Genomic DNA, 14,292 nt, shown 5'->3' with positions numbered 1-14,292 from the left:
GGCTGTAATGTAACAAAATGAGGGGTCTGAATACTTTCCAAATGCACTGTGTAATTAACATCATATCCAAGAAGTTGGATTTTGTAACGTAATACATCTGATAATAAGCACTTAGCTCTGACAGCGGTGCCGGTTTCTCACCGCAACTTTTGAGAGTTTTACATTTTTTTTGGTCGTCTTCAGTTGTTTCCACAGGTCACAAAAAGCTACATTTATGACACGGGCCGAGTTGAATTTGAAAGCCTTTCGTAAATCTAAATATTGGTATGTGCTCAGTGCTCCATTGACATCTCACATCATCAGATGCTTGTTTCTGTGAGAAATCTACTGAAAATAACAGGAATTTCGCATTAATATGAAAACCTTTACTAAAATATGGAAATACACGTCTCAAATTTGACATTATCGTGCCTCATTTTATGTCCTGCAGATTTGATTAAAAAGGATGACCAGTTCAACAGTGAGCTGGCAGGTAGCCTTTATTCTGGACAGAATCCAGACTAGCTGATGCCGTTTCCCAGATTTAAAAAAATATTATTTTTTTAAAACCACTTTTTCCTCTGGCCTTGATTTAGTCACCCTGTCTGGCCATCCTACAAGGGTGAAAACTCCAATTACTTTTGAACGGATTATGATAGAGACATGACGTTTCGACCATAAGCTTTCATAGAGAAACATCTACACAATTAACATATTGGTCAAATTGTGTATTAGATTGGGCACCCTATAACCTGTGTGTGTGTGTGTGTGTGGTTGGTGTCTTCAGGTGTTTCCAGAGTTTGCAGCGGCCCACTCTAACCTGGCCAGCGTTCTGCAGCAGCAGGGGAAACTCCAGGAAGCCCTCATGCACTACAAAGAGGCCATCAGGTCAGCAGACACCCTCTCTCTGTCTCGCTCTCTCTTTCATCTCGTGGTTTGATAATCCATAGATATACTTTTAGGGCCGGTGTTTCAAGGTACTAAATCTAGTTGATAGATTGGCGTCCTACTGATTTGTTTCTGTCTCTCTGTAGAATCAGCCCTACGTTTGCTGATGCCTACTCCAACATGGGCAACACTCTGAAGGAGATGCAGGATGCCCAGGGAGCTCTACAGTGTTACACCAGAGCCATCCAGATCAACCCTGCCTTCGCTGACGCTCACTCTAACTTGGCCTCCATACACAAGGTGACTCATCTGCCATGTCTGTTATAACCCACAATCCTAAATCAACTCCTATCAGACCTACAGAAGTGCAGTGAAGTTAATTTGGGATTGGTATTACTCCTTCTGTCACTAATATTCCGCAGGGCCAAATTCACCTATGCTCTGCAATTAGTTATTTAATTCATGAAGATATTAAAATGCATGTATTTTATAAAGGAAGTTGTCTTTATGATTCCATTATTATAATATGTTAATCTCCCTCCCCCCAGGACTCTGGTAACATCCCAGAAGCCATTGCGTCTTACCGTACTGCCCTGAAACTGAAGCCTGACTTCCCTGATGCCTACTGCAACCTGGCACACTGCCTGCAGGTACACACACACACACACACACGTCTCCTGTGCCAAGTTACTGCAGATACACTTGAAGCCAAATCCTGATTTGAGACTCAACTGTAACTTGAGTATAAATCATGTATTGATGTGAGACATTACCAGAGAAAAGCCAAGTAAGGCCCAAGAGTTACTGCTCCTGTATTACGTTTCTCTGATTTTACATTTCAGACTGCCTCACAAACATCTCTCTCACAAACACACTCAACACTCACACAACTGTCTCCTCTCTCACTAGATTGTGTGTGACTGGACAGACTATGATGAGCGTATGAAGAAGCTGGTGAGCATCGTGGCTGACCAGTTAGATAAGAACCGGCTGCCCTCGGTGCACCCCCACCACAGCATGCTGTACCCCCTCTCTCACGGCTTCCGCAAGGCCATCGCTGAGAGGCACGGCAACCTCTGTCTGGACAAGGTACAGGCCCTCATCAAAGCAAGTACAGTATTGACCTTTTATTCAGGTGAAAGTTGGGCTGGGGTGCTTGCATGGTAAACGGTAAGGCGGGGTGGCTTGGAAGTTACTCGTCTGGTACATTTTAAGGAAACTTATTAGGCCCGTAGTCTTTTATTTAGTTAGAAATAAACCGAAAAAAGCAGCCTTGGGTGGCAGAAGGTTGTTGGGCTGCTTGCAGGGTAAAGAGGTTGGTTCAGTCATAGATGGGTTAAGATGAGTTTGGTTTGTGTGGTTAGTTAGGACAGGTTCAGGCTAGTTGTAACTGTGGTATGGACGAGTGATCTGGTTTTAATCTGTCTTATCTAGTTGGACCACCTGAAAGTAGCTAGGTTTAAGGTCATTATCTGACTGGCTATGATGTTCCAATGTCCATATTAGCAATCATTCAAAGTAGGATGATAGTGTAAATTTGTTTGGGAGAGAGCCTTGGGTTATGTCTCAGATGGCACCCTTACCATTATATAGTGCACTACATTTGGTTAAAAGTAGTGCACTATATAGGGAATAGGGTGCAATTTGGGACAGATAGTTTCTCAGCTGTGGTATAGTCTAACGGCACCCCCCCGTACCACCACAGATCAATGCGCTCCACAAGCCGGCCTTTGAATACCCCAAGGACCTGAAGGCCAGCGCGGGTCGTCTGAGGGTGGGATATGTCAGCTCTGACTTCGGGAACCACCCTACCTCCCACCTCATGCAGTCCATCCCCGGCATGCACAGCTCTGAGAAGTTTGAGGTGAGGGGTTTCTTACTGTTGTCTCATTACCACTAGAGATGTTGTCAGGCAGATTGGCAACGACCAGTGATTTCACGTTAACTGATGTGTTTGCATACCCGGATTTGATTGTCATTTCAACAAATGTTTTATTCTCAATGAGACTTAACTGACTAAATAATGGATTAACAAATTCATTTTAGTGGCCAAACGGTACATTTGAATTTTTATTTAATTTTTTATTTTAAATTAAGATTTAACAGCCATACTATACTGGCCGTGCATCTGTTCTAACAGTTGGTTGTAACATGGTTATAACATGTCTGGTTGTTTCCCTCCCCAGGTGTTCTGCTATGCACTGAGCCCAGATGACAACACCAACTTTAGGGTTAAAGTGGTAGCCGAGGCCAATCACTTCACTGATCTGTCCCAGGTAAGTTAACGCAGATGGAGAACTGAATCTAAGTACTTTAGAAGCAGCTTAATTTTCTCTTCGCCCTTTCTTCTATACTGTAGAACATAGAGCCACTCTGAAGCCACATTCAACACTTGAGAGTAGAGATTTTTAAATCCTCTCCCTCCATCTCCACTCCTCCTGTCCTCTGTCAGCTCCCGTGTAACGGTAAGGCAGCAGACAGGATTCATCAGGATGGACTCCACATCCTGGTCAATATGAACGGCTATACCAAAGGAGCCCGCAACGAGCTGTTTGCCCTGCGCCCCGCTCCCATCCAGGTGAGATAAGCAGGCTTTATTTGGCCATGTTAGTTTCTTATAAATTTTTGTTAGTTATTCATTTTACCCCTAGAAAATTGACGTAGGCATCCAAAGGTTTGTATCCAGAGGCACAGGACTGATAGTGACTGGCCACTGGTTTGGCAAGAATACCTGGTTTGTCATTAAGTCAGTGCTAAGTGATACTTCTGTGTCCCCTGTTTAGTGGCTTGGCTACCAGAGGTACAGGGATGTAGTGCTGCTGTGGGACTCCCTCACCTTTTTTTTTTTTTCAATTTGAGAATGCATGGCGCTTAAAATATTTCCGAAAAATTATATTTAATTACCAGTGAAATTTCTGAAAATTTTATAAAATGACCATTGCAATAGATGTAGGCTATAAGGGCCTATAGGTAGGAAAATGATGGTTTCTTCTGTCTGGCGGTGGTGCGAGTGTTTAACTGTGTGTGCAGAGGCACGTCGGTCGGAGGCTTGACCACTTTGAGTGGGCCAAATCTGACATGACCAGCCACAGACAGAACTCTACCAGGGGTTGCTAAAACGTCTGTCCTCAAAGTGTCATGGACTTGGGGCTCATGTACAACGCACTTTAACTCGCCATACTGTCCGAGTCCTTAGCTTACAAAAAACGCACGACTTCTATTGCGTATGCAGACAAACTGATCCACTGCATGAATCTGAACCTGAAATCGGCCCTAATTAATCTGCCATTCCGATTAATCGGTCGACCTCTAGAACACGCCCCTAAGCACACAGCCAAGACAACGCAGGAGTGGCTCCGGGACAAATCTCTGGATGTCCTTGAGTGGCCCAGCCAGAGCCCAGACTTGAACCCGATCGAACATCTCTGGAGAAACCTGAAAATAGCTGTGCAGCGACGCTCCCCATCCAACCTGACAGAGCTTGAGAGGATCTGCAGAGAGGAATGTAAGAAACTCCCCAAATACAGGTGTGACAACCTTGTAGCGTCATACCCAAGAAGACTCAAGTCTGTAATCGCTGCCAAAGGTGCTTCAACAAAGTACTAGGGTCTGAATAATCATTTTTATTTTTTTCATTTGCAAAAAAAAATCTCACCCTGTTTTTTCTTTGTCCATTATGGGGTATTGTGTGTAGATTGAGGGAGGATAAATTATTTAATACATTTTAGAATAAGGTTACTTTAACCAAATGTGGAAAAGGTCAAGTAGTCTGAATATTTTCTGGAGGCACTTTACAGCGTGGAAATAAAAAAGTGATATTTTTCCACATCGTTCTTATAAATTACCATCCAAATGCCCAATTGTCAAAAACACGCTTCAAATAGTGAATTCTTACAATGTGACAATTTATTTCATATGTTATCTGTGGAATTATCAGCCGATGTCGGTAAAAGGCCAATGTCTTCCGCCGACAATATCGGTAAAACTATATATCAGTCAGGCTCTGCTTTATGATTATTACAAATAGAAAATTATCACTTCTCACGATGGTGCTCGTTTAGTAGGCCTAAAGTTAGATCACAGCTGAATCGATGTCTCGCAAAGATCACAGAATGATTCATTTGTGTGTTACATAGCCTAACAGATCAGAATATAATGGCATACACTGTTACGCCATAAACACCTCAGTCATTTCTTATCCGAAGCTGAATAGGCAAAAAACAATCCTCATGCAACCAAAACTCAACAGCGTGCACCACAGAACAGTGAGCTAGATGTTTCGCTAGATGTATACATCTGAAGCATCCGGTTGGCATTTCCACTCCCCACCAAACATGGTAATGAGGAAGCCCAGTGGCCGGCAGTGGGAGAAGATGGAGTGAGATGGATTTTTGGCCCAACATTCTGCAAATGTCCCATTTTTTTATTTTTTATTACATTGTTTTTCTCAATATGGTTTTCTGTTTCTAAATCTAGAATCTTTGAGTGGAGTAAGTTTTGTAGACTGTCAAAGTTTCCAAAAATTCTGTTTAGGAGCGTCAGGGCGAATTGAGTTATTGCACATGCACACTTCACAGATTAGGTGTTCCCTAACAGCAATATGCTACAACGTGCCAATAGGGTCTTGCTAACGCGTGCTTGATTCTGCCCACCTCGTTGCTTGTTCTGCCCACTGATTCATTTGCTCCTGTTGGAAATGTCAGACCACAACCTCTCTTGGGTTAGTTATAAAAAATCTTTGCCATGTTCCTGTAGGCAGGATATACTGAGTGTACAAAACATTAAAAACGCCTTAATATTGAGTTACACCCCCTTTTGCACTCATAACTGCCTCAATTTGTCGGGGCATGGACTCTACAAGGTGTCAAGCATCCACAGGTATGCTGGTCCATGTTGACTCCAATGCTTCCCACAGTTGTGTCAAGTTGGCTGGATGTCCTTTGGGGGTTGGACCATTCTTGATACACACAGGAAACTGTTGAGTGGAAAACCCAGCAGCGTTGCAGTTCTTGACACAAACCGGTACGCCTGGCACCTACTACCATCCCACATTCAAAGGAATTTAAATCTTTTGTCTTGCCCGTTTACCCTCTGAATGGCACACATACCATCAAGGTCTCCATTATCTCAAGGCTTAAACATCCTTCTTTAACCTGTCTCCCTTCCCTGCCTTAATCTACACCCAAGTGGATTTAACAAGGGACATCATTAAGGAATCATAGCTTTCACCTGGTCAGTCTGTCATGGAGGTGTTCGTAATGTTTTGTACACTATGCTTTGAAACAAATTAGGCCTATAAGTAAGTGTAGTAGTTAACACCATCTGCTTTTATTTGCTCATGAAACAGTAATTCAACAAGATCTAACTGCATATCCCCATGAAAGTGATTGAGATCAAATGATTGGCAGATGTGCAGTAAGAATGTGATGAAGGATCAATCCTGATTGATAGTGACGATGGCCTATTTGGAAAATAGGTATGCCTAATTCTGTGTTTTGGGGGTATTTAAATAAAAATATGAAATGTTCCTTATACAAAAAAATCCTATCAAATTGTATTGGTCACGTACACATATTTAGCAGATGGTATTGGTCACGTACACATATTTAGCAGATGGTATTGCGGGTGTAGCGAAGTGCTTGTGTTCCTAGCTCCAACAGTGCAGTAAGTTATCTAACAAGTCACAACAATACACACATCTAAAAGAATGGAATTAAGAAATATATAAATATTAGGACGAGCAATGTCGGATTGGCATTGACTACAGTAGAATATAATACAGTATAAATGAGATGAGTAAAGCTACATGTAAACATTATTAAAGTGACTAGTGTTACATTAAAGTGGCCAGTGGTTCCATATCTATAGGGCAGCAGCCTCTAAGGTACAGGGTTGAGTAACCGGCTAGTAATGGCTATTTAAACAGTCTGATGGCCTTGAGATAGAAGCTGTTTTTCAGTCTCTCGGTCCCAGCTGTGATGCACCTGTACTGACCTCGCCTTCTGGATGGTAGCGGGGTGAACAGGCCGTGGCTCGGGTGGTTGATGGTCTTTATGATATCTTTGGCCTTCCTGTAGCATCGGGTGCTGTCGGTGTCCTGGAGGGCAGGTAGTTTGCCCCCAGTGATGCGTTGGGCAGATCGCACCACCCTCTGGAGAGCCTTGCGGTTGCGGACGGTGCAGTTGCCGTACCAGGCGGGGATACAGTCTGACAGGATGCTCTCAATTGTGCATCTGAAAGTTTGTGAGAGTCTTAGGGACCAAGTCAAATTTCTTCAGCCTCCTGAGGTGCTGTTGTGCCTTCAACACACTGTGGACCATTTCAGATCGTCAGTGATTTGAATGTTTTGTCGTATGTCTATTCTACAGTAATATTCAATAGGCTACATCTGTCGGTACAAACTTTGATTGAGAAATTATGACGTCATAAATGGTGTACGCTCCTCACCCCACAAAAAAATGTGCACTACACCAGTTCCCGGGGTATAATTCATGTCCAAATAAAGTTCACACTGCCAACTGTTCTCTCTCCCCTTCACAGTGTATGTGGCTGGGCTACCCGGGGACCAGCGGAGCTCCCTTCATGGACTACATTGTGTCAGACAAGGAGACGTCCCCCTTCGAGGTGGCAGAGCAGTACTCTGAGAAACTAGCCTACATGCCACACACCTTCTTCATTGGAGACCACGCTAACATGTTCCCCCACCTCAAGGTAAGATTCCTGTTTATCCAGTAAACAAAGGTTTGTTGACGTGTGGCTTGATTGAACCATATTATGCAGCTAATGTACAATGATTGGTGGAAATTGCAAGCCATCTTCTTGTTTTGCTGTAATGAATCAGTTTTATGTGTTAATTTTGCATTTTGAATGTTTTGTGCGGAAATCTTATTTGCATAATATTTTTAAGGTAGAGATGTTTTTTTTGTTGCATTGGATGCGTCTCAATCCACCGCATCCGCCTGTTTCGCACTTCCGTATCGGTGATCGAAGGCGACCCAGCTAGAGCGGTGTTTGTCAGACCATGAGACATCCCAAAAAATCGGTCTTATCACAAAATCGTCTGTAGCGTCCGAATAGTTTGGGCTGCACATTAATATGACCCCTCTGTGGTGACACTCATGAACACATACATGTTGGTTGTTTTGCTCTAGGACGCTCACAGGCCTCACACAACTCGTCTGATGGTCCCCCGTGTTAGGTTCGAATTTTTCCGAGTAGATAACTCAAGGACACTAGAGAAGCTTAACCAAGTTGAATTATTCCCAAAGGGTCGACAAAGCTGTAATTCAGACAAAGACATGTTTCCACCACTACAAGTATATAAACTTCAATTTAGACACTCTTCTTTCTCTCCAAACCTTACATTTTATGGTTCCACGGGAAGAGGGTAATTGGGTAATGATCTGACCTCAACCCCTCCTTCGCCTAATCCACAGATGTCCATCCTCTTCCCTTATAGCAATCCTGGGACCACCTCCCGTCCATCCAACACATTCCAAAGCCATCTGTCTTTCTACAGAGAAACATTAACGTCTGATGTAAAAACCAGTCTCTTCCACTCCTTTATATACTATGCTTCTGATCTATCGTGTCTCTGGTATATCAATGTTCAAAGTTTACCCTGACTCCAACACCCGGTACAAGTTGAAAAATGAATGGAAGTATATATGGAGACTGTTTAGTACCAAAAAATAAGGGGTTAAATACATGTATAAAACTGAAACAAATGTTCCATGTACGGAATCTGCTATTAAATGTGTTTGTATGGGCTAAATTAAGGCCAAATTAATAAAAGATTATAAGTATTTTTGGGTACTTCACAGGGTCTTTAAAATTTCAAATCACATAGTGAGTCGATCCTATGACCTTCTTTAAACAATTCCATAGAGCTTAGTAGAATCCCCTCCCCCGGCTTAGACTGTTTAGTGATGAAAATAAGGGGTTATTTGTCTGTCCTATATATCTCAGAACAGACGTCCTTTTGATTTTGATTGTCCATCGTCTATGTAGTGAATCTGTTATTCAATGCGTTTGTATGGGCAAATTTTTTGTTAGCATTTAGCTATGTGATGTCGCTATTAGTTTGTGGTAATATTTGCAAAATGGGCTATTCTTGCCTTTTTTTAGCTCACCCTGGTGTGCTATGCCGGTAATACCGTAATTCGCGGGATGAGAGAAGGACGGTATGAAGATGTAAACATCTGGATACTGCCCATCCTAGCTGCTATTTGTATAGAAAGCAGTTCTCTAGAAACTACCTCACTTTTTATTGGAAATCCAGACACCATCATACTCGCTCTTGTTAGCAGTTGATGTTATTCTTCAATTAAACAGACCCCAAAGCAAATCAGGGAGAGAGATTGATTTGTTCTCTTTGAATAAACCTTAGTAGTTATGCTGGGAAGTAGATGGTCGATGTTCATTCTTCCCTGTCCTCAATGATTCTCCACAGAACAAAGTGACAGGATGTAATTTATAACCCCTAGCCTGTGGTTGACCAATTTAGAATTCCTTGCAGTAAAATTGGGCCAATGACCAAATAACAAGTATCCTGTTTCAGGCTCAATGTATAGAACATTCGAACCAATGAAAACTTGCCACGTGTAGCGATGAGTCCAGGACTGAAACCTTTTACACAGATTCTAACTAGATGTTGAATTGAAAAACAACTATTTCCATTGACCGTTAATTCCCTATTAACCTCTAGTCCTCTGCGTTGTGTATTATCTTAAAATATTCTTACACTCAAGACTTTCTGGTTCTAGAGGTTCCTCTGGTATCAGAGTCTGGGAAGATTGTTTTGTTATTGTGACCCTAGCGCATGGAATGACCTGCAGGCCACTGAGTCTTGACTGTCTGGTCTTGAAGAGTTAGTTTGGGACTTTTATGAGTAATGTGGTGGAGAACTGCACTCGTTTTGATTGACGTGAAACGTTACGCCTCTTTTGAATTAGATTTGTTGAAATGTGAAAGAGTAAATTGATAGTGTTTTGAGACTGATCCTGTTGATTAATTGTTCCCAGGGCACTCTTGAAAATGACTCTGGAGAGAGAAAAAAATGTTTAAAAATGTGCCTTTGATCTGAAAGAAAAAAGGCAAGCTTTTGATGAATGAAAATGTCTGCTTTTTAGATCTACGACCCTGACTTGGTTTCTTAGAACGACACTTGACATGCAGTTCACCTCTTCCAGTAATCTTGTGGTGTTTTCTTCAACAGAAAAAGGCGGTGATTGACTTCAAGTCAAACGGCCACATCTTTGACAACCGCATCGTTCTGAATGGCATCGACCTCAAGGCCTTCCTGGACAGCCTGCCTGACGTTAAGGTGGTCAAGGTGAGACAGGGACATGGTGAATAGCCCTAACCCTTCCTGGACAGCCTGCCTGACGTTAAGGTGGTCAAGGTGAGACAGGGACATGGTGAATAGCCCTAACCCTTCCTGGACAGCCTGCCTGACGTTAAGGTGGTCAAGGTGAGACAGGGACATGGTGAATAGCCCTAACCCTTCCTGGACAGCCTGCCTGACGTCAAGGTGGTCAAGGTGAGACAGGGACATGGTGAATAGCCCTAACCCTTCCTGGACAGCCTGCCTGACGTTAAGGTGGTCAAGGTGAGACAGGGACATGGTGAATAGCCCTAACCCTTCCTGGACAGCCTGCCTGACGTTAAGGTGGTCAAGGTGAGACAGGGACATGGTGAATAGCCCTAACCCTTCCTGGACAGCCTGCCTGACGTTAAGGTGGTCAAGGTGAGACAGGGACATGGTGAATAGCCCTAACCCTTCCTGGACAGCCTGCCTGACGTCAAGGTGAGATGGTGAATAGCCCTAACCCTTCCTGGACAGCCTGCCTGACGTCAAGGTGAGATGGTGAATAGCCCTAACCCTTCCTGGACAGCCTGCCTGACGTTAAGGTGAGATGGTGAATAGCCCTAACCCTTCCTGGACAGCCTGCCTGACGTCAAGGTGAGATGGTGAATAGCCCTAACCCTTCCTGGACAGCCTGCCTGACGTCAAGGTGAGATGGTGAATAGCCCTAACCCTTCCTGGACAGCCTGCCTGACGTCAAGGTGAGATGGTGAATAGCCCTAACCCTTCCTGGACAGCCTGCCTGACGTCAAGGTGAGATGGTGAATAGCCCTAACCCTTCCTGGACAGCCTGCCTGACGTCAAGGTGAGATGGTGAATAGCCCTAACCCTTCCTGGACAGCCTGCCTGACGTCAAGGTGAGATGGTGAATAGCCCTAACCCTTCCTGGACAGCCTGCCTGACGTCAAGGTGGTCAAGGTGAGACAGGGACATGGTGAATAGCCCTAACCCTTCCTGGACAGCCTGCCTGACGTCAAGGTGGTCAAGGTGAGACAGGGACATGGTGAATAGCCCTAACCCTTCCTGGACAGCCTGCCTGACGTCAAGGTGGTCAAGGTGAGACAGGGACATGGTGAATAGCCCTAACCCTTCCTGGACAGCCTGCCTGACGTCAAGGTGAGACTGTGGGAATATTCTGTGACCATATTTCCATTTGACTCGGACCCATCAACGATTGGAGAGCTACCCCCATTGTCTGTTCCTGTTCTTCAATTTGAACTGTGAGGAGGTTTTTTTTTAAATTTTATTTTTTTGCCCCCTTTTATCCTCCTGAAAATAAGAGGAAAATGCTTTGTAAATCACTCCTTCCTTCCTTTTTGTCTCCTCCTCTCCAGATGAGGTGTGCCAGTGGGGACAGTGGAGTAGCAGAAACCAACGGGGCTTTGTCCATGCCTGTCATCCCCATGAACACAGCAGCTGAGGCCATCATCAACATGATCAACCAGGGACAGATACAGGTCACCATCAACGGATTCACCGTCAGCAACGGACTGGCCACCACACAGGTACTGGAGGGGGGGGGGACACACTGATACCACTACACAGGTACTGGAGGGGGGGGGACACACTGATACCACTACACAGGTACTGGAGGGGGGGGGGACACACTGATACCACTACACAGGTACTGGAGGGGGGAGACACACTGATACCACTACACAGGTACTGGAGGGGGGGGACACACTGATACCACTACACAGGTACTGGAGGGGGGGGACACTGATACCACTACACAGGTACTGGAGGGGGGAGACACACTGATACCACTACACAGGTACTGGAGGGGGGGGGACACACTGATACCACTACACAGGTACTGGAGGGGGGGGACACACTGATACCACTACACAGGTACTGGAGGGGGGGGGACACACTGATACCACTACACAGGTACTGGAGGGGGGGGACACACTGATACCACTACACAGGTACTGGAGGGGGGGGACACACTGATACCACTACACAGGTACTGGAGGGGGGGGGACACACTGATACCACTACACAGGTACTGGAGGGGGGGGGACACACTGATACCACTACACAGGTACTGGAGGGGGGGGGACACACTGATACCACTACACAGGTACTGGAGGGGGGGGACACACTGATACCACTACACAGGTACTGGAGGGGGGGGACACACTGATACCACTACACAGGTACTGGAGGGGGGGGACACACTGATACCACTACACAGGTACTGGAGGGGGGGGGACACACTGATACCACTACACAGGTACTGGAGGGGGGGGGACACACTGATACCACTACACAGGTACTGGAGGGGGGGGGACACACTGATACCACTACACAGGTACTGGAGGGGGGGGACACACTGATACCACTACACAGGTACTGGAGGGGGGGGGACACACTGATACCACTACACAGGTACTGGAGGGGGGGGACACACTGATACCACTACACAGGTACTGGAGGGGGGGGGACACTGATACCACTACACAGGTACTGGAGGGGGGGGACACACTGATACCACTACACAGGTACTGGAGGGGGGGGACACACTGATACCACTACACAGGTACTGGAGGGGGGGGACACACTGATACCACTACACAGGTACTGGAGGGGGGGGGACACACTGATACCACTACACAGGTACTGGAGGGGGGAGACACACTGATACCACTACACAGGTACTGGAGGGGGGGGACACACTGATACCACTACACAGGTACTGGAGGGGGGGGACACACTGATACCACTACACAGGTACTGGAGGGGGGAGACACACTGATACCACTACACAGGTACTGGAGGGGGGGGGACACACTGATACCACTACACAGGTACTGGAGGGGGGGGGACACACTGATACCACTACACAGGTACTGGAGGGGGGAGACACACTGATACCACTACACAGGTACTGGAGGGGGGGGACACACTGATACCACTACACAGGTACTGGAGGGGGGGGGACACACTGATACCACTACACAGGTACTGGAGGGGGGGGACACACTGATACCACTACACAGGTACTGGAGGGGGGGGGACACTGATACCACTACACAGGTACTGGAGGGGGGGACACTGATACCACTACACAGGTACTGGAGGGGGGGGACACACTGATACCACTACACAGGTACTGGAGGGGGGGAGACACACTGATACCACTACACTGGAGGGGGGGAGACACACTGATACCACTACACTGGAGGGGGGGAGACACACTGATACCACTACACTGGTACTGGAGGGAGGGAGACACACTGATACCACTACACAGGTACTGGAGGGGGGGGACACTGATACCACTACACAGGTACTGGAGGGGGGGACACACTGATACCACCACACAGGTACTGGAGGGGGGGAGACACACTGATACCACTACACAGGTACTGGAGGGGGGGGACACACACTGATACCACTACACAGGTACTGGAGGGGGGGGGACACACTGATACCACTACACAGGTACTGGAGGGGGGGGACACACTGATACCACTACACAGGTACTGGAGGGGGGGGGACACACTGATACCACTACACAGGTACTGGAGGGGGGGGGGACACACTGATACCACTACACAGGTACTGGAGGGGGGGGGACACACTGATACCACTACACAGGTACTGGAGGGGGGGGGACACACTGATACCACTACACAGGTACTGGAGGGGGGGGGACACACTGATACCACTACACTGGAGGGGGGGGGACACACTGATACCACTACACTGGTACTGGAGGGGGGGGGACACACTGATACCACTACACTGGAGGGGGGGAGACACACTGGTACTGGAGGGAGGGAGACACACTGATACCACTACACACAGGAAGTGGATAAGAATAAATAGCAAGTTATTTTGCTGGTTGAATGAAGCACCTGTATGGTTGACCTTTGATCCCAGCCATGTGACATGACAAGGGTCTGTAGTGTTACATCTCCTGTATACTGTGTGTTTTCAGATACTTCAAGGGGAGATGGTTGTAGTGTCAGGGTCTGTAGCGCTCCAGGTATGACACAGACAGGCTAGTACTGGAGAAAGACATCGGGTCACTTGCATGTCTACTTTTGGGA

At 46.2% G+C, this 14,292-nt stretch overlaps 2 protein-coding genes across 5 annotated transcripts in view; one reads left to right on the top strand and one right to left on the bottom strand.

Moving 5' to 3' along the window:
- The window catches only part of LOC120047900 (BTB/POZ domain-containing protein KCTD16-like), a 908,275-nt gene that overhangs the window by 416,944 nt on the left and 477,039 nt on the right, over positions 1-14,292 (bottom strand). The gene's annotated exons all lie outside the window — the stretch shown is intronic.
- LOC120047895 (UDP-N-acetylglucosamine--peptide N-acetylglucosaminyltransferase 110 kDa subunit-like) overlaps positions 1-14,292 on the top strand; it is a 40,602-nt gene that overhangs the window by 16,088 nt on the left and 10,222 nt on the right. For all 4 annotated transcript variants that reach the window (XM_038993481.1, XM_038993480.1, XM_038993479.1 and 1 more), the window contains exons 9-18: positions 767-867; positions 1,014-1,167; positions 1,416-1,517; positions 1,777-1,956; positions 2,573-2,731; positions 3,054-3,143; positions 3,320-3,445; positions 7,408-7,578; positions 10,085-10,201; positions 11,569-11,739. In XM_038993481.1, coding sequence (XP_038849409.1) covers positions 767-867; positions 1,014-1,167; positions 1,416-1,517; positions 1,777-1,956; positions 2,573-2,731; positions 3,054-3,143; positions 3,320-3,445; positions 7,408-7,578; positions 10,085-10,201; positions 11,569-11,739 — 1,371 coding nt within the window. The remainder of the gene's footprint in view (positions 1-766; positions 868-1,013; positions 1,168-1,415; positions 1,518-1,776; positions 1,957-2,572; positions 2,732-3,053; positions 3,144-3,319; positions 3,446-7,407; positions 7,579-10,084; positions 10,202-11,568; positions 11,740-14,292) is intronic.

This window comes from Salvelinus namaycush, chromosome 5, assembly GCF_016432855.1.
Source record: "Salvelinus namaycush isolate Seneca chromosome 5, SaNama_1.0, whole genome shotgun sequence".
Lineage (NCBI taxonomy): Eukaryota > Metazoa > Chordata > Actinopteri > Salmoniformes > Salmonidae > Salvelinus > Salvelinus namaycush.
Note: the sequence above shows the minus strand (reverse complement) of the source record. Positions and strands in the feature narration are given on the sequence as shown.